The 20,004-nt window shown below is 42.5% G+C and overlaps 1 protein-coding gene across 1 annotated transcript in view; it reads right to left on the bottom strand.

Annotated features, from left to right (window-relative positions):
• Window positions 1-6,854, bottom strand: part of LSMEM1 (leucine-rich single-pass membrane protein 1) — a 9,473-nt gene extending 2,619 nt beyond the window's left edge. Inside the window, exons 1-2 of the mRNA XM_006882646.1 lie at window positions 6,728-6,854; window positions 4,144-4,272 (exon numbers count right to left, since the gene is read on the bottom strand). Coding sequence (XP_006882708.1) covers window positions 4,144-4,272; window positions 6,728-6,854 — 256 coding nt within the window. The remainder of the gene's footprint in view (window positions 1-4,143; window positions 4,273-6,727) is intronic.
• Between the last annotated feature and the right edge of the window lie 13,150 nt (window positions 6,855-20,004).

Below are 20,004 nucleotides of genomic sequence, written 5' to 3'. Positions count from 1 at the left end.
AAATGTACCAATTGCCAAAACTCACTGTTGTTAATTAAGTCAAACTCAGTGATGATGTTGTTGTTGTGTGCCATCGAGTCAGAAATGACCCACACTCTGCAGCAGGTTTTCAGAGGCAGTTAATCATGGAAAGATACTAACCATCTTTCTCCTGTGGAGCAGCTGGTGGATTCATTCAGTGACTTTACCTCAAACTCTGCCATTTTCAAGTACATGGGTGTGGTTAGTATGTCCATCAGTTTCACTGAGGATCTTGCTCTCAAAACCCATTAGACAATTTTTTTAAAAAGTTGTATTTTTTTAAAAAAATCAAATTGACTCTGATTCCCGATTGGCCTATATGTTTTAGGGTAGAACTGTGCTCCACTGAGTTTTTTAAGAACCAAGTGTTTGGAAGTATATCACCAGCTCTTTCAACTGAGGTGGTGCCTCTGCGTGGACTCAGACTTCCACATTTTTGGTTAGACATCCGGTAGGTTAAGTGCTTGTACCCTCCCTGGAGTCCTATTTGACCATAGCACCCCTTCTTTTTGTCTTAAGCCCAGAACAAAATCAACCACTATCAAGTCAATCCTGACTCATTGTATTAAGTTTCCTGGGTTTTAGATCATTACAGGAGGTGACATCCATCTCCCGTGGAACAGCTTGTGGATTCCAATTGCCAATACTAAAATTTTGGTTAGCAGCCTATTACATTGCACACTAAACCACTAGGGCCCTTTTTTTCTGTGCCAAAAATAATTTGTTAATGCTCAACCATTTCATAAAGTAAGTTGTGATTGTCAAAAGAGCAAGGGCTACATGGAGACAGCTGTATCTGATCTTTACCAACTTTACACTGGGCAACTGTCCCTGTCAACAGCATCAATACCAAAAACCCCAGTATCCCTGAGGTCATATATGTCCCTTCACACTACTGTACCTCGTTCTCTTTATCTCAATATAATCTTACTGATTTACTGAGTCCAAATCCTGGTGTGGTCGCTCAAGGACCTTGGGCTCCTTTTTAAAAACTAAAAGTAACATTTAATAACATCCTATGAAAAAGTGTTCTGTGTAATTACAGTGTTTCTCTATTCAAAACTGCTACCAGGTCTGAAAGACATCTGCAATATGTTTCTGTCACAATCTGTGTTTTATAAAGGAATGATGGACAGCAAGGATAATGGATTCAGGTTTGGCTGAGAAGTACAAGAAGCTTATATTAGTGACTCAGGAGGTCTGCAGAGTGCAGGAGAACTCCAGTTTGAATCCCAGCTCTGCCTTTTATTTGTCAGGTAAAACTGGAGACATAAAATTTCTAGGATTTAGTCTTTCATCAATAAGACAGAAATATTAGATATTGTCTTGAGGGGCATGAAAAGGATTTGAGATAATTAATTTAATGCATCTGGTACAGAGTAATTGTCCAATAAAAAAAGATAGTGTCTTTATTCTATTCTTCTGTTTCTTTCTTAATACAACTTTGCCCTCAATTTGCAGGACTAGAGGCAAATATAAAACAAATCCTATTTATACTAAAGGAGGCTAATCATAGCATGGTCTTTGATGTCAGGCAAGAGTGTCTTTGACTTCTGCACCTATTAACAGTGTGGCTTTGGGCATATTAATTAATCTCTCTAAGTCTCAGATTCAACATTGGTCAAACTAAGGTAAAGTGATCAACTACACTATATAGTTGATAGGAGATTGTGAGCTAGCAGATACCAAGTGCTTAGCACAGTGTCTAGGGCAGAGTGCGTATTCAATTTATAGCATGTATTAGTATCATTTGTCTTGGTCTTACTGTTTATCAGCCCACATGGATCAAATAAGGAACAGGGAGAAGAAAGCACTTCCCTAGGCTTGCTCACACTTCTATAGGCACTTAACACATCCCAAAAGTCATCCTCTCCAGGTGAGGGGTGGCCTGATGATACGTGGAGCATTAGTCTATATTACAATAGCATTTCAGAATAGAAACCCACATGCTGTTTCTTATCCTGGGAGATTTGCTGCCACACCTACCCAAATGATGGCAGATAGAAAGACTCCATGCCTGGAAGGATGGCTCACATTTTAGCTTCTTCGTGCAGAAACTGGGTGTGTGACTAAGAAGCACCAAGTAGCAGCCTGCTCATCAAGTTCCAGTTCCTAGACTAGATAAAGACCTTCAAGGCAGTGGGAAGGAGGCTTTGGGGAATGAGAGGGGTTAGAAGCAGTGCAAGTATCCTGAGCTCTGCCTTATCTCCCTTCCAAAAGGAAGCACCTTCTTTACCTCCTCAAACCCTGAATGAAGTGAAATGGAAGTCATTCCAATGACTGGGTTGCACTTCTCATCTAAAGCAGTGAAGGCTACAAGTCATGTAAAAACCCAAAATCCATTTCATTGAGTCAGAACTGGCTCATAGCTGACCTTCTATTAGGTTTCCAAGGCTGTAAATCCTGAGGGAGAAGATTGCCCGTCTTTCCATTGAGGAGCTGTGGGAGATTCGAACCGCCAGAGGGGCTAACTTGGAGTTAGCAGTGCAAATCCCAATGGACTGCATAATCAGAGTTCCCTATAAAGCATGAAAGGGCAGAAGAAATGACAGTGTGGTGCACCAAGCTCAAAAGGTATCAAAATTTGCCTTTCCCCAGCCTCCTTCCACTGGAGAAAGGAAGTAATGCCAAATAAAGGTATGTAAAGTGAACAGAAGAGAAGACAGGTGGGCTTGGTGGAAGGTGAACATGTTCAGAAGGGGCAGAGGCATCTGCAGGAAAACAACAGTCTACACAGAAACAAAACAAAACAAAACAAAAAACCAACCAGACCCATTGGGCCAATTGGCAACATCATGATAGATGAGGAAGAGATTGAGATTTTTAACAGCTTTAGTTTGCTTGGCTCCACAATCAACACTCTTGGTACCAGCAGCCAGGAAATTAAAAGAAAAATTGCACTGGAAGAGTCTGCTGTCAGAGAACTCTCCAGAGTACTGAAGAGCAATGATGACAGTCTGGAGACTAAGGTGTGCCTGATCCAGGCCATAGTCTTTGCAATTACATGCTATGCATCTGAGAGCTAGACAATGACTAGGGATGATAGAAGAATTGATGTCTTTGAGGTGTTGTGCTGGAGAAGAGTATTGAATATACAATGACTTTCTAAGAGAACAAACAGGCTCATTCTAGAGAGGGTGAAATCAAGCTTCTCCTTGGAGACAAGGATTCTGAAGCTTCATCTGACATACTTTGGGCATGTTGCTAGAAGGGACCTGTCCTTGGAGAAGGACATCATGCTTGGGACGATGGAGGGACAACACAGGAAAGGAAGACCCTCAATGAGATAGATTGAAATAAGATGTCCCCTTTATCTCTGAACTTTGCACAATCCCTCAGCTGTTTCTAACTGATATGAGAGGAAATGAGGAAACCAGGGAGGGAATTGTAAACCTGAACATGGCCAAATTATGGGCCTGAATTACTGGAGAAATCAATGTACTCTACTAGATTCAGAAAAAGTGTAATAAGCTGCCTACCATTTGTAGCAGTGTTACAGAAATACTTTTCCTATGTGTTTGTGACCTTCTGGCACTGTGGGCTTACACAGTGTATTTATGCCCTAATAACCTTATTCTAGTTCTTCTCTAAGGGGTGTAAAAGATCTTCTCTAGGGGGTGCAAAAGTTGAGTCAACCCAGAAATGCCTCAGGGGAAGGGGAAGGGCAAGGACATCCACTCATAAACCAGCCAATGAAAATGCTATGGAGTCCAGGTCAATTGTGATACACATGAACAGCAATTGGTTGGTTGGTTGACTGGTTGGTTGATTCATTGACTAGATGGACTAGTGGTTGGGTGATTGTTTGATAATCTTGTCCCAGAGCAAGTGGATTCATTAGAGCCATTTATTCCACAGCAAAGTTAAATAACCAGTTATGTAGTTATTTTTTGTATGTACTGTTGAGTTGGAACCAACTCATAGCTGACCCTCCAGCAGATTTTCAGAGGCAGTTAATCTCACTGGAGGAAATGGCCTATCTTTCTCCCTCGGAGGAGCTGGTGGATTTGAACTGTGTACCTTTGAGCTGATAGCACAATTTCTTATGACTAGTCCACTAGAACTTCCTGTTAATGATATTAAGTGCATACAAACAATGAGAAATGTCTTGATGTTACTTACCAACTAGAAATATCACGAAGGAAACCAGGGCTAGGCTGACTATCAGAACGATGATCAGTCCCACAAGGAACAGACTGTGGTTTCCATTTCCTGAATTCGAGTGGAAGGCCGGGATTTTGTCTTCTAGAGCTGTGTGAAACAGAGACAACAAGAGTAACACCAATAACTACCCAGATACAAGCTGCCAGGAAAGCTGGACAGTCTTCCACTGTCAGGGCAAAAGGAAACATCTTTTCCCCTCTGATCGCCCTGAAGAGTGACTTAAGGTTTAGGAATATTAGCAATTCTTTGTAAATGGTCTTCCTTCTTCTGTATTGGCATTCACAGAAGAAGTAGGTTACTCTATCTTTTTTAGACCTGTTTGGAAGATCTCTTTAAGGTTCTGGTAGTTTTTCTTTTTTGGAGGGAATAAAGAAGTTAAGAGTTAAGAATGGTAAAAATGCCATTTGCCTTTTTCCCAGGGTGACTCAGGAGTAAACAGGGCTGACTGTGGGACACCGACTATGGATAGACGGGGGGACTCTTTTGAGATATCTGCAGGTATCATCTTTCTATAACGGGATAGTCAGTTAAGCCTACACGCTTTTAAAAAAAAATTATTACTTTTTGTATGTGTGTATTGTCAAATCAGATCTGACAGGTACAGGAGGAGATTGCCCCTCCTTCTTCAGCAGAGCATCTAATGGATTCAACCCACATACCTCTGGGATTGCAGTGTACCGTCTTGCCACTAGACCCTACACGAATTTTTTTAAAGTCCCAAATGTATCCTTTATTAAATGAATTTTAATGCAAGTTTACAGAGACTTAGAGTTTCCAGTCATTCAATGTTGCACTTTTCTCCCTACCCACCCCTCCCCCCATTCACTCCTCTCCTTGAAAGGGCCCAAGTGTATCTTAAAGAACCACAACCAATACACTTAGTACCAGCAGTCAGGAGATCCGGAGACATATTGCATTGGGAAAGTCTTTAGGCAGGGACCTTCTGGAATTATTGAGGAGCAATGATGCCAATTTGAGGACTAAGGTGATGTATAGAAAGGTGGAAGGGTGATGAAAGAGAGGAAGACCCTCAAGCAGGTGGATTCACACAGTGACTGTGGCGACAGGCTCAAGTAATCAGCGATTGTGAGGATGGCACAGGATAGGGCAGGATTCAGATATGTTGTTCACAGGGTTGCTATGAGTTGAACTCAACTTGATGGCACCTGATATGAACAATGCCAGAATAAGTTAAACATTAAGCTGCTAATAGGTCAAGAGTTTGAATCCACCCGTTCCATGGGAGAGAGATGAGACAATCTCCTCTCACTAAGATTTACAGCCTCAACAACCATTGAAGGGATCCTGTGCACTAGAATTGACAGTGACAATGGGGTTGTTTTGTTTTCAAGCTCCTTTGGGGAAGGAGAAAGGTTTTTAATGGTTGTGGTGCTCTATTAGCATGATTCTTTACATATTTTATAATTAAACAGCTTCATTTACCCAAACCATCAGCTGTCCCATTTGGTCACTATCTTGTGAGGCTTAGCTGCCTAAATTGAGGAAGAAATGTGAGGCCCATGGCTCGTCCGGTTACTGGACTTATCTCTGCCCCTAGTGTCTATGCCGAGGGAGTGGCAAACGCCTCCTACTGTGTAAGCACAACACGTGCCATCCCTCAACAGCTTCTGCTTTGTTCTCAAAGCAAAAGCAGAGGAGGCTGGCATGCAAACCCCCACTTCTAAGTAGAAAGAGGTGATGTCTGGGACATATTAAAATGAAAGGAGGGAAATCAGGAACTCAGAAGAGATTTTAAAAGGGTCCAGTAGATATAAAGTTGATAGTAAAACCATAATATGTAGAGAAAATGAATGTCAAGCAATTAGCTTCTGTGCTTGAGGGTTGGCATTTAAGACAGAAAAGACAGGTCTTAGAGCTATCTGGTCAAGCTCATTTGCATATTTTGGTATCTTTAGTAATATAATTAGTATTCAACAAATTTTGGGTTTGCTTTATTCACCTTTCCCTTTTTATTTTTTTTTTCATTTATTTATTTTTCATTTCAATGAACATCTACAGAGATTTTGGAATTCCATTCATTCAATGTTGCACCCTTCCCTTTTTATTTTTAACACACTAAGGCATTTGGCAATTTATGAATAGAAAATGAAGCTGACATTTTTACTCAATGGGATTTTCTTTCTTTTTTTTTTAAGTTGGGTGAAAAGTGTCAAAGACCTTTCTCAGCTGTTATTTCATTTGACCTTCCTGGAAAATGGGCACAGACAGTCACTAGCCTGGCCATGCTCAGTGAAGGTGGCACCATTGAAAGGCCAAAAACCCTTCAGGGTCTTCCCAGAAATGCTGGGGACAAAAGTTCAAGTCTTGGTTAGGATTCAAGAAAGCCTATAAGCATATTGAGTAGTTCAAAACCAAAAGCAAACGTTGCCCTAACAATAAATAGCATTTCTAGTGCCAAGCCTTTCCTAGTGCCCACCTGCCCCACCATGCCCACACCTGAAGGTTTGGGGGTTTTTCCCCACGGGAGCTAGAAACTGAGAAGGACCCCTAGGCCTGAGGGGTGGGGGTGGGGAACACATACGGAACAGACGCTGAGATCCGGCAGGACAGAGGTTGAGTTTGTTTAAGTCATTTATAGAGTCCACAACATAAAGCTTCCCATCTTCGTGAATGCCGGGGGAGCCAGTGTCCTGAGAAGAATGAGTCATTGTCCCTGAGAGAAAAGACGTTAGACACAGGCTTGGGCTGGGAATCCAATTCCACAAGCATCGCAGGCAGTAGGACGCTGCTCAGGCATACAAAGCATCACCCCCACACACAGGCATGACCGGGAGGCATAGCAGATTTGGTTCCAGGTCGCCACAGCAAAGCGGTGCTGTTCGGGCGTGTTAGAAGGAGCCCATCTCTGGAGAAGGACGTCATGCTTGGAAAGGTGGAGGGTGAAGGGAAGAGAGAAGACCCTCAACAAGATGGATTGACACAGTGACTAACAAGGGACTCGAATATATCAGAGATGATAGTGGCACAGGATAGGGAAAGGTTCAAAGCCATTGTTCCTGGGGTCTCTATGAGTCGTAGTCAACTTGATGACATCTGACAATAAACAACCGCATACTCTATAATCTTTCCCATTGAGTCAAAACCAACTGATGACCGACCCTCCAGTTAGTCTCTGAGGCTGTAAGTCACTCTGGAGAGGAGTTCCCTTCCTCTTCCCTGCATGGCTGCTCTAAGTTCAAGTTTATGGTAATATTTTCCAATGATATTACAACTTTAAGCCACACTAAAAAACCTGGATAAATGACAAAGGTCTACTTTAAGACATTTTTCTAGAATAACAGAGAAATCATGGCCTTCTAATCATGTGAAAAATCCAAACTCAAGGCGATAGAATTAATTTCAACTTTCCGACCCTACATTGAGTTTCTGAGGCTGCTAAATAGTGATTGGGAGGGTATGTATTTTTCTCTAATAGAGTGGCTGGTGGATTTGAACCTCTGACTTTTTGGTTAGCAGAGCAACATACAACACACTCCATCAGCAGATCTTCTTTACCTGGAAAGCAAGTCATACCCCAACTCAAACCCACTGCTGACAGGTTGATTCTGACTTCTCCCTTTATGGGATTTCCAAGATTGTGAGTCTTAGTGGAAGCAAACGGGCTCATCTTTCTCACACAGAGCTGCTGCCTGAAACCAACGCAATTCTTCTACAATCTTCTTTGCCCATTGTCCAACTGTTAAATGCAGATAAAGCAACTATAGCTTAGATCAGATACATATCAAACACCCTGTTGTTGTTGTTGTTGTTGTGTACCATCAAGTCAGAACCAACCTGTAGCTGACTCACTGGCAAATTTTCAGAGGAAATTAATCAAATGGGAGGACACTTCCTTCTCCTGCCAGGCAGCTTGTGGATTTGAACCACATGCCTTAGGGATTGCAGAACTGCTTCTTGCCACTAGGTCACCAATGCTCCACTACTACAACCATTAATATAAAACCTTTCCTTTTTCTTATCTCTATCTCTGATGCACATTAGTCTCACAGTGGCGCAGGATTTTCTGGAAAGAATTTTAAACCTCCTCTAGTCCAACCCCCATTATTTTGACAAATGGAGAAATTGAGGCTCAGAGAGCGAAAAACCTAAAATCACACATTGCGCTAGAATCAGGGATTCTTTGTTCTGAGTTCCCTGAATTTCCCCTGTGACCTTCTTCTCCACACCCTTTCCAATACTGAAGGCTTGACCCAAACATCACCCCCACTATGAAGAAAGACTCACCCCACGCCTCGTTGCTGTCCCACACCTTGCTGGTGCCCCACGCCTCGCTGGATCCTGTCCACTCTTCCATCAGAACACCTGTAATATTTGCTTGATTTGTTTGCCTAGGGCCCTGAGTACACTAAGAAAGGAGGCTGGTGGTACAAACAACTAAGTGCTCAGCCATTAACTAAAAGGGGCGCTCTGGTGGCATAGCCCATAGGGATTTGCGCTGCTAACCTAAAGTTGGCACCTCTCTAGGGGTTCAAATCCACAAGCAGCCCCTATGGAGAAAGATAGGCAATCTCCTGACATGTGGTTTACAGCCTCCATAACCCAATGAAGGATCAGATATAAATTGGTTTGAACTTGATGGCAGTGAGTTGAACTGATTAACTGAGGGTTAATGGTTCAAACCCACTCAGCTATGCAGGAGAAAGACCTGGTGATTCACTCCCCAAAAGACTACAACCAAGAAAACCCGATGGAGGTCACGGCGCTATGGCCCCCACGAGGAAGGGTAGTAAGAAGAAGGAGTGTTCTGCCATCAACAGAGTGCTGACCAGAGAACACCATCAACACTCAGAAGCACATCCATGGAGTGGGTTTTAAGAAGCGTGCCCCTTGGGCTCTCAGGAGATCTGGAAATTTGCCATGAAGGAGATAGGGACACCAGATGGTCATGTCGACACCAGGCTTAACAAAGTCAAAAGAATAAGTATGTCCCATTCTGCATCCACGTACAGTTGTCCAGAAAATGTAACGAGGATTAAAAATCCCCCCAAAAAATCCGAACACACTGGCTACTTATGTACCTGTCACCACTTTAAAAAATTTGTTGTTGTTGTTATGTGCTGTCGTTTGCGACTCATAGCGACCCTATGTACAACAGCTCTAAACCCTGCTCTATCCTGTGCCAATCACACTGCCTCTGACACACCCATCCTGAGTACCCCAGTCACTGAATCAATCCACCTCATAGAGGGTCTTCCCTGCGCTGTCCCTCCACCCTACCAAGCATGATGTCCCTCTCCAAGGACCTGTCTCTCTTTACAACATGTCAAAAGTATGTCAGATGGAGCCCCAGAATCCTTGCCTCCAAGGAGTAGCCTGGTTTAACCCTCCCCAGGATGAATCTGTTTGTTTTTTTTGGCAGTCCATGGTACATTCAATACTCTTCTCCAGCACCACAGGTCAAAGGCGTCAATTCTCCTTCTGTCCTCCCTAGTCATTGTCCAACTCTCTGATGCATAATAAGTGATTGCAAAGACCATGGCCTGTACCGTCAATGTGGATGAAAACTAATAGCTGATTTTCAAATAAAATTATAAAACTGCCAAAGAAAGTAACACGGTGGGGAAGAGCTATTCTGTCACTTCAAGTCACTGCAAGCAGAAACAGACTCTGAAACAATGCTGAGAGCAGGGACCAGACCTGAGAGCAAAGACCAGACCTGTTCTTCAAATGCCCAGTACCTCCTCAGAAGTCAGTGACTCAACATTAAACACTCAAAGTACGGCCTTTCTTTATAATGCTCATCTGTTTTTGAACGAATTGGAGGCAATTAATAATTAATGCACTAATAAAATAAGATAGGCAGTAAAAACCCCCTTTGTGACCTCTAGACTTTACACCTTCAGGTGGCAACACCATTATCTACTTCCCACTGCCATTTTTTCTTTTTTATTAAGACACAGTTTCAGAATGAAGAGAAAGACAGTTAAAGGTGAGAGAATGTGAGATAAGTGAGAACACTTAGATGAAATCTGGTGGGGTATATCACTCATTTTAATAACAAGCTCAAACTGCAATCTAAAGTTAAAAACCAGCACTTCCAAAATAATATCCAGAACCAATTACTACTTGTAAAAGCAGGTGCTCCCATAACCCAGCTACAAGAAATAGTTTGAAAATGAATTTATTTATTTCTTTTTCCCAATAAGAATTAAAACTAAAATGGATGTTTCAATTATCCTGAAGTTTTATTTCCAAGAACACACAATTTCCTGGGTGTTTTAGATAAAAGACTACTGTAGAATTATAGATATTGATATTACTGAATTTCAAATCTATTTTATGCAGATAGTCTCAAGGAATAACTTGAAGTGGGGGGAGGAGGAAGCAGGGGTTGAAGGAGGGAAGAAAGAAGCAGATTCATAAAGCCTTAAAGATCAGTCTAATCTTACCGTTTCACAGGTAAAATCAAAGACCTGAAAGTGTTATCACAGATTTCTAAACCATTCTTCTCTGAATAATTTCCATTTTATCATTTCTTTATACTTTCTTCTCCCAAATATGAACATTTGGCCAGAAATATAAGTTGTATGGGTCACTTCACAGGGCAGGGTTTCAAGCAGGCTTCTATTTTAGACTTGGTGACTGACACATAGTTCATTTTTGGATCTCTGATTTCATATTCTTGAGTCCCCGCTTCCCCTTTAAGAACACAACTACTCCTGCTTAAATCTCATCCCGAAGCTGCTTCTAGACTTCCTCAGTGTTTACAAAACAAGGGGATCTGCTAGAAAACCATAGTAATAGGAATGGGCTTAAGAGCAGCACAGCTAATAAAAATCTCCAAACTGCTACCTCATCAAAAGGAGACTCGGCATACCATCAAACCCAAAAGAACAGACAACAGCTAGCCAGGAAGGGGCTCTGAGGTCTTCTTTTGGGTAAAGTCCTAGTGTAAATAGATATAATTTCAAGATATCCATCCTGTTCCATTAACTGTAAATACAAAGATCTAGAAGAGAAATGTGAGTTGGTTGTGGTTTGTGGTCACCAAGAGTCTGCAAAGAACCAAACTGGTAAAGGATACACGATCACAAGGCCCTAACCCCGAGACCCACAGCTGTTAACTCCCTGTTTCTATCTTTGGCATCTCAGAGCAGCTAGGGAGGCTGCGGAAGCCAGTGTTACTAGCACTTCCATCCGCCTTTCCACTTCTTGCAACAATCTGTTCTTTAGCTAAGATTGACCACTGGATCAGCATTCTTTTAGCTGAACCATTTGGTTTTTTAACAACTTGAGCTGAAAAATGTAAGTAATTTCATCTTCTTCCTGTTTAGATCAATGGAAACAACTGGCTCTTTGGGTCTTTAAAGATCTCCTGGACGACCTACAAGCAAATATATTCTAATAAATAAAGGTAGTTGTCTATGAAAAATTGCTCTGCTCTTTATTGTTCCTCACAGGGGCTTAGTATCAAATCACAGAAATAACTCACATCAGGATTGCTTGCCACAAAATAGCCCATTTTTATCTCCGGGCTTAATTGAAAGCTAATAAGAAGCTTGGCTGGGTGAATCGTGGTCGTTTGTTCTTTAATTCCATGTCAACGTCAGTGACTCTTCCCATCAAGGAAGTCAACTTTATAATCAAGTCTAAATAATTTTTTTAAGCATTAAAAGCACAAAGCACATGCAATGAAAATTCTCTGTATTATCAACCAGTTTCAGTGGTCACAGCATGCAAATTACTTACAACAATGTGAACTTTGACAGCGAGGATACCAGGAAAAACAACAGCAAGAACCGTCCCCTCCCCCAAGCCAGATAACCCTACTTGTTCAGAAGTAACTCTAGGAAAACTCTGTACAAATTTTCTAGTTCCTTCTTTGTCTTCTGCGGCAACCACGGGTACTCCTAGAAGACCCATAACCCCTGGCACGAAACTTTTGGTCTATATTTAGTGTTCATTTAGCCAAGCAGAGTAAGGTTCCAAATACTAGCTTTCATCTAATTAAAAGCTATGATTTTTAGTGAATCTATTACAGAAGTGATGTTTTCAAAACAAAGCAAAAGCCTCACCATATTCAGATTCAACTGGTAACGGACGAGGTTCTTACTGCACAGGATTAATGAATGTCCTTCCTAGGGTGAAGCTGACACTGCATTTCCTGCATGTCTGCCTTCGTAGTCCCCTGTTTAGAGACATCCTGTAGCAGCTACACACCATTGAACACACAGCAGCAGCCGTAAACTGGGGCTCTGCGGCTGCCACTTGCTAACTCGCACAGGACTCCAGACCATGAAGTACAGTGACCAGATACAGCTGTGTCATCCTAACCAGATGACCACTGTCAGAGGACCCAGAGAGCTGTCAGTGGCCTCCCAAAGCAGCTTGTGAGGGGGTTGGTCTCATGCTATTGGCCGACTCCAGGTGATCAAAATACTCTGCTCAATTTCCATCTCAACAGCTTTATTCCATGAGGGTTTATGCATTCTCTAGTCTCAGGAATGTCAGCCTTTCCCCTCACCAGCTTCCCTCGCTCACATGGCAAGGAGAGTCTGCCCTCTGGTGTACACTAAAGATGCTGCAGTGAGACAGATCCTAGGCCATGCCTAGTCCAGCCCCAGCAAGACTGTAAAGATGTTTGGTTGGTGTGTGCCTTTGAGACAGATCCACTTCACAGCTGACCCACCAGCGGGTTTTCAGAGGCTGTAATTCCCGCGGGAGGAGAGTGCTCATTTAAACCACCTGCCTTTGGGTTGGTAGCACAACTCTTTACTCTCCAGGTCATCAGAATTCTCTAAAGGTTAGGGAGTACACGAATAAGCTGTCCTTTAACATCGTAACTGCCAGAAAACAAAACAAAAAAAACCCAAAAACCTCATTGTAGTTGAATCAGAACTGACTCATAGCTGAGCACTGGGTTTTCAAGGCTGAAAATCAAACTGGAGATTTCTCCTCTTTCCCCCAGACAGCCCATCGGTGGATTTGAACCCGCAGGGAGCTGGGGCCTTTGAATTAGCAGAGCACCAGAGCTCCCAGTCAAGACTTGGTATGTACCATCCAGATAGAACTAACAGTCAACACTCTAGTGGGTTTTCCGAGGCTGTAAATCACACGGGAGGAGGTTGTCTGTCTTTCTCTCACAGAGCAGCTGGTGGAATTGAACAGTGTGCCTCTGGACTGGCAGCACAACTCCGAGGTGGTGATTACTCATCTTTGACGTATTTTTACATCACATATATGTTTGTCTCCACCAAATTGCCTTTACTCCTTCCATTCAACACAGGCATTACTCTGCTTTTGGGGAATGGAATGTCATTTTCATAAACTCCATCTGCATCCGAGGACTAATTCATGGGGTGAGACAACACACCAAATATGTGTTTTCTCAGAGGCTTAATAACATAAAACACATCAGACTGCTTTATAAAATGAACTTATTCATGTACTTATTATCATGGTTAATTTCATTAAAAAACCCCCAAACAAACCAAATTGTCTTAAAACAGGCTTTGAAGAAATTAGTCTTAATTCTTAGCCCTTACTATGAATTCTTTTGTAACAAAACCAGGGGGATTATTTTCAAGTACTTCAAGTAGTCTGACTCACCATCTCAGCTCCCAAAAACTTCAATATCACTGAAGACTGGAGTCACAAACTGTCAATTGCCTCAAAATCGATATCTGAGCCTCAGAGGAAGGACTGTCCTAGGCAGGGGTCATTTAAAATCCTTAACCAGCAAATCTAGCTAAAAACCAAGCAACAAACAATTACACGCCATTTTACTACTCAAAACTCTCAATCCTCAAAGAAAACTGGGCAGATTTTAGAACATAAAAATTTCAAAATAGAGGCTCTCTGCTCCTCGTCGATCCAGATTGCCCTCTCTTCTCGTGCAGCCTCAGCCGCATCCCTGAGACACGACGGTGAGGGTCGGAGTAAACAGATTTGGCCACATTGGGCACCTGGTCACCACGGCTGCTTTTAACTCTGGCAAAGTGGACGTTGTCGCCATCAATGACCCCTTCATTGACCTCAACTACATGGTCTATATGTTCCAATATGATTCCACCCATGGCAAGTTCAATAGCACTGCCACAGCTGAGAATGGGAAGCCGGTTATCAGTGGGAAAGTTATCACTATCTTCCAGGAGCAAGATCCTGCCAACATCAAATGGGGTGATGCTGGTGCTGAGTATGTTGTGGAGCCCACTGATGTCTTCACAACCTTGGAGAAGTCTGGGGCTCACTTAAAGGGTGGTGCCAAATGGGTAATCATCTCTGCTCCTTCTGCCGATGCCCCCATATTTGTGATGGGTGTGAACCATGAAAAGTATGACAACTCCCTCAAGGTTGTCAGCAATGCCTCCTGCACCACCAACTGCTTAGCTCCCCTGGCCAAGGTCATCCATGACAGCTTCAGCATCGTAGAGGGACTCATGACCATAGTCCATGCCATCACGGCCACCCAGAAGACTGTGGATGGCCCCTCAGGGAAGCTGTGGCGTGATGGCCATGGAGCTGTCCAGAACATCATCCCTGAATCTACTGGTGCTGCCAAGGCCGTGGCAAGGTCACCTCTGAACCGAATGGGAAATTTACTGACATGGCTTTCCATGTCCCCACTCCCAATATGTCAGCTGTGGACCTGACCTGCCATCTGGAGAAAGCTGCCAAATATGATGACATCAAGAAAGTAGTAAAGCAGACATCAGAAGGGTCCCTCAAGGGCATCCTGGGATACACTGAAGACCAGGTTGTCTCCTGTGACTTTAACAGTGACACCCACTCTTCCACCTTTGATGCTGGGGCTGGCATTGCCCTGAACGACCACTTTGTCAAACTCATTTCCTGGTATGACAATGAATCTACAGCAACCAGGTGGTCAACCTGATGGTTCACATGGCCTCCAAAGAATAAGAGCCCCTTGCACCACCGGCCGCAGCAATAGCACAAGAAGAGAGAGAGACCCTCAGCTGCTGGGGAGCCCTTGCCCTAACTTGATCCTCCCACACACTGAGAATCTCACATCCTTGACACAAGTTTCCATCAAATCCCCCTGAGAAAGGGGAGGGGCTTGGAGACCCCATCTTGTCATGTACTATCAATAAAGTACACTGTACTCAGACAAAAAAAATTTTTTTAAAAAAATCAAAATATAGCTAAGAAAGTCTGACTTATGTCAAGTGCAAATCCTATCAATTTTAAAGCAGTGAGAACAAAACAATCATTCTAAATGAAGAAGGTAATCTAGGGGAAAAAGGAAACATTAATGATGTTTTTAAAGTCAAGCCTGGCACTAGCTTTATTCACTTTGCAAATAAATAATCAGGGCCCTCTACACCTCACGGTGCTCTGGCGGCCTTCTCTGTAGGAATTGTTGTTGTTGTTGTTGTTGTTATGTGCTGTCGAGTCGCCTGCGACTCATAGCGACCCTATGTACAACAGCCCTAAACTCTGCTCTGTCCTGTGCCAATCGCACTGTCTCTGACACTCCCATCCCAATTATCCCAGTCACTGAATCAATCCACCTCATAGAGGGCCTTCCTCTCCTGCGCCATCCCTCCACCCTCCCAAGCATGATGCCCCTCTCTAAGGACCGGTCTCTCCTCACTACATGTCCAAAGTAAGTTAGACGGAGCCTCAGAATCCTTGCCTCCAAGGAGCCACCCGGTTTAACCCTCTCCAGGACAAATCTATTTGTTTTCCTAGCAGTCCATGGTATTCTCAATACTCTTCGCCAGCACCACAGCTCAAAGGCATCAGTTCTCCTTCTATTCTCCTTGGTCATTGTCCAACTCTCTGATGCATAACAGGTGATTGCGAAGACCATGACCTGTATCAGACGCACCTTAGTCTCCAGAGAGACACCATTGCTCTTCAGCACTTTGGAGAAGCCCCTAACAGCAGACTTTCCCATGGCAATGCGCCTTTTATGTAGGAATTAGCACTGCTAATTTAATGGTTCTTTTTCAAACTCACTAGCAGTTCGAATCTGATGGAGGACCCATGAAAGAAAGATGGGCAATCTCCTCCTGGGATATTATAACCTCCAAAAACTCCCTGGAAGTTCAGCCATGAGTCAAGTCAATGACAAGAGAGATCACACCTCAACATCAAGAAAACAAACATCCTCACCACTGAAATAGGCAGCACCATAATTAAAGATTGATGTTGTCGGGGAGAAAAGTGCAACAATGAATGAATGGAAGCCCAAAACCTCTGTAGATGTTCATTGAAATATTAAAAAAAAAAAAGATTGATGTTATCAAGGGTTTTTTGTTTTTTGTTTTTTTTTACTTTGATCCACAATAAATACCCTTGAAGCACCCACTAAAATATTAAGGCATGATGCATTGGGAAAATCTGCTGTCTAAGACCTCTTTATAAAGTGCTAAGGAGCAAGTCACATTAAAGACTAAGCTGCAGCCCACTCAAGTCAGGGTCTTTTCAATTGCCTTATATGCATGTGAACGTTGGACCATGAATAAGACTGAAAAATTGATGTCCGAATTGTAGTGTGGATCAGGAGTACTGAATGTTTTGTGGACTGGCAGAACAACAAACATTTTACCGGAAGTGTGACCAGGATACTCCTTGGAGCAAAGGATGGTGAAAACTCATCTCACCTACTGTAGGGGGGTTATCAGGAGACACCAGTCATTGGAAAAAGGCATCATGTTTGAGAAATAGAGGGTCAGTGAAAGAGAGGAAGACCCTTAACAAGACGGAGACAGTGACTGCAACAATGAATGGGCTTTAGCATGGAGGAGATTATGAGAATAGCACAGGATAGGGCCAAGAGTCCTTGAATGGTATCCAGTAACTACTTATCAAGGAAACTCGGGTGACCTTGTGGTTAGAAGCAATCTCGAAGGCTCACAGCTTGAATCCATCATCTGCTCCACAGAAGAAAGATGGGCAATCTACTACACAATGAAAACCCTCTGGAGGATCAGTTCCAACTCAACAGTACACAACTACTTGCCAAACTTGGTATCATTCAATTTTAAGAGACAAGCTGTGAATTGAAAGGTTCTAGAGGGTAAAGTACAAAATCAGAAATAAATTTCTATGGGACATCTGAACAATACTAATTATTTTATAATGAAGCAATGCCTTGCAAAGTCCAAATTTTATTTTCTACCCAGAATCTTATACCATGTCAAACTACCGTTCATAATCTCCAATGACTGACCTCCAGGCTCCCAGGAAGCTACTGACGGCAGTCTTTCAACTTTAATAAGTAAACCAGTATTGATGGCACGGGATTCAGGATGTGGAATCCAACCAAGATAGTAAACAAACTTCTAGGATGACGACGGTTAAATATCAAGAAAACAAGCTATACACTTGGGATGAGAAGTCATTTAGACAGAAGTTGCTGTTGTTAGGGGCCATTGACTATGATTTGTAGCACCCTCATGGACAACAGATCCAAAGCGTGGGGGTAAAACAAGTATTCTGGTAAGTATTCTGGAAAACAGCATCAATTTGACAAATACATTTGGGAGTTTGGAAACAGTGAAGTGTAAAAAAACCAGTAAAAAACGAACTCCAGGAAAGATAAGTTGTACTGAGTTATGCTTTGTCCCATAGGGTCCAAATTAGAAACAACCCCATGGTACATCAGTCACAATATCATGACTTAACAAAAATAAACAAGGATAGGTAAGAAAAGGGCTAAAAAAAAAGATTCCCAAACAGAAACTGTTGTCCAAACAGAGCATGGTTTAAAATGAGGAAGGGCAGCATGTCAGGGTTATATCCTTCCTCCATACCTATTAAACTTGCATGCTGACCAAATAATTTGTGAAGCCGGACTCTATGAAGAGTGTGGCATAAGGATTAGAGTAAGGTTCATCAAGTCTTCATTATGTAGACAACATTACTTTGTTTGGAGCAAAGACCACAGGCTTGAATTACATCAAGAAAACCAAGGTCCTTATCACTGGGCCAATGGAGAAAAGATTGAAACGGTCAATGAATGATTTCATCTTACTTGGATCCACAATCTACACCCTTGGTACCAGCAGTCAGGAGATCAGGAAGCATACTGCTTTGGGCAAGATCTCTCAACAATACTGAAAAGCAATGACATCAGTCTGAGGAAGAAGGTGTGCCTGATTTAGACTATGGTATTTTCAATCACTTGCTAATGAGTTGAACAATGACTAAGGAAGACAGATGGAGAATTGATGCCTTTAGACTATGATGTTGGAGACAAGTACTCAATATCCCATGGACTGCCAACAGAACAGATGTCTTAGAAAGGTGCAACCAAGAATGCTTCTAGGGAGGCAAGGACGGTGGAGCTTCATCTCTTTGAACATGTTGCTAGGAAAGGCTATTCCTTGGAAAGGGATATCCTGCTCAGAAAATCAGAGGGAAAGCAAAGAGAGGAAGATGCCTCAATGGGGTGGATTGATCCACCGTGATGGTAGCAATGGGTTCAAGTGTATTAAGAGATTATGAGAATGGCACAGGAAAGGACAAGATTCAGGTGTTGTCCAAGGGGACGGCATCTAACAATGACAGCAGGAAAAGGGGAAAATAACCAAAAACAATAAACGGAGAAAATAGCGTAGGCATGTTTAGAAACAAAACATGGTAAGCCACCCTACCTCTGAAGCTGAATGTCTCTTGGAAGGAAAATGATGCATAAAAACCTTTAATAAGCCTTAAAAGTACAATAAAGCTATGCATATTAGATCTGGTGGCATAGTTTCGTGCCACAATCAACTTGAGAGTAGTGGGCTATTATGTCATTTTAATATTTTAATAACAACTTTTTTCAATTTTAAAATGTGTACATACATGGTTTTTAAACATGCTAAGTGCTATCAAGTTGACTACAACTCTTGGTGACCCTATGAACAGTGTTCCTGAACCCTTCTCCACGGTGGCTTAGTAGCAATGAGTGGTGCTCCCAAGTTAAAGGTGTGCTGTTCAAACCCACCAGCTGTTCTGAGGGAGGAAGATTTGCAATCTCCTCCTGTGCAGTACACAGCTTTGAAAACCCACAGAGGGGTGAGCTAGAAGTCGGTTCTGACTCCACGCTGGTGAGAGTGAGTGAATTCCAATGTATATGGGGGTTGGAACTCATCTCCTATCAGCAGTAAGAACTGTGTCAGAGCCAATGATTTTCAGCTCGGGGGCACATCCCTTGTGGAAGTGGAGATGGGAAGACCACTAATCTGTGGGAAGAACCTTAGGTGACATGGATTTCCTCGGTCAACAGTGTAGAGTTTTCTCAGGCCTCACCTTAATCTTCTATTTAAAGCATCAAGGGGGGAAAATCTGGAAATTCTAAATGGCATGTGTTGCTTATGTACTTGTACAATTTCAACCCAATGTTCTTCTCTGTTGTGTGCTGTCAAATTGAATGTGACTGGCACAGAATAGACTGCCCCTCTTTCTTCACCGGAGCATCTGGTGGATTCGAACAATCTCCTTCGAGGTTGTAGTGCAGCTTCTTGCCACTAGGCGACCAGAGCTCCCTCCAACCCAATGTTGAAATAAGAAATCATAATATGTTGCCAAAAATTCTCAGTATTTTCCTTAAAATGAAAAATTTCCTCATGGGGACAACCAAGTAACATCTTTAAATGTCAGCTACACAGATTGCTACATTTTCTTCTTACTGTTCTGAAGTAACTGCCACATAAAAATTTAAACATTATAAAATCTTCTGCCTTCTCCCCCTACCAGGTTAGGTTCTGTAATTCTGTATCTAAAGCCAACGTTTCTTCCATTAAAAAAGCAGCACCTTAAAACAACTATGAGATATCATCTCACCCCAGTCAAAATAGCAAAATTTAACAGAACAGCAAGCAACAAATGCTGGCGAGGTTGTGG

This window comes from Elephantulus edwardii, unplaced genomic scaffold (assembly GCF_000299155.1).
Source record: "Elephantulus edwardii isolate Elephantulus edwardi_28Jun2011 unplaced genomic scaffold, EleEdw1.0 scaffold00022, whole genome shotgun sequence".
Taxonomy (NCBI): Eukaryota; Metazoa; Chordata; class Mammalia; order Macroscelidea; family Macroscelididae; genus Elephantulus; species Elephantulus edwardii.
This window is presented reverse-complemented; position numbering and strand designations above follow the sequence as displayed.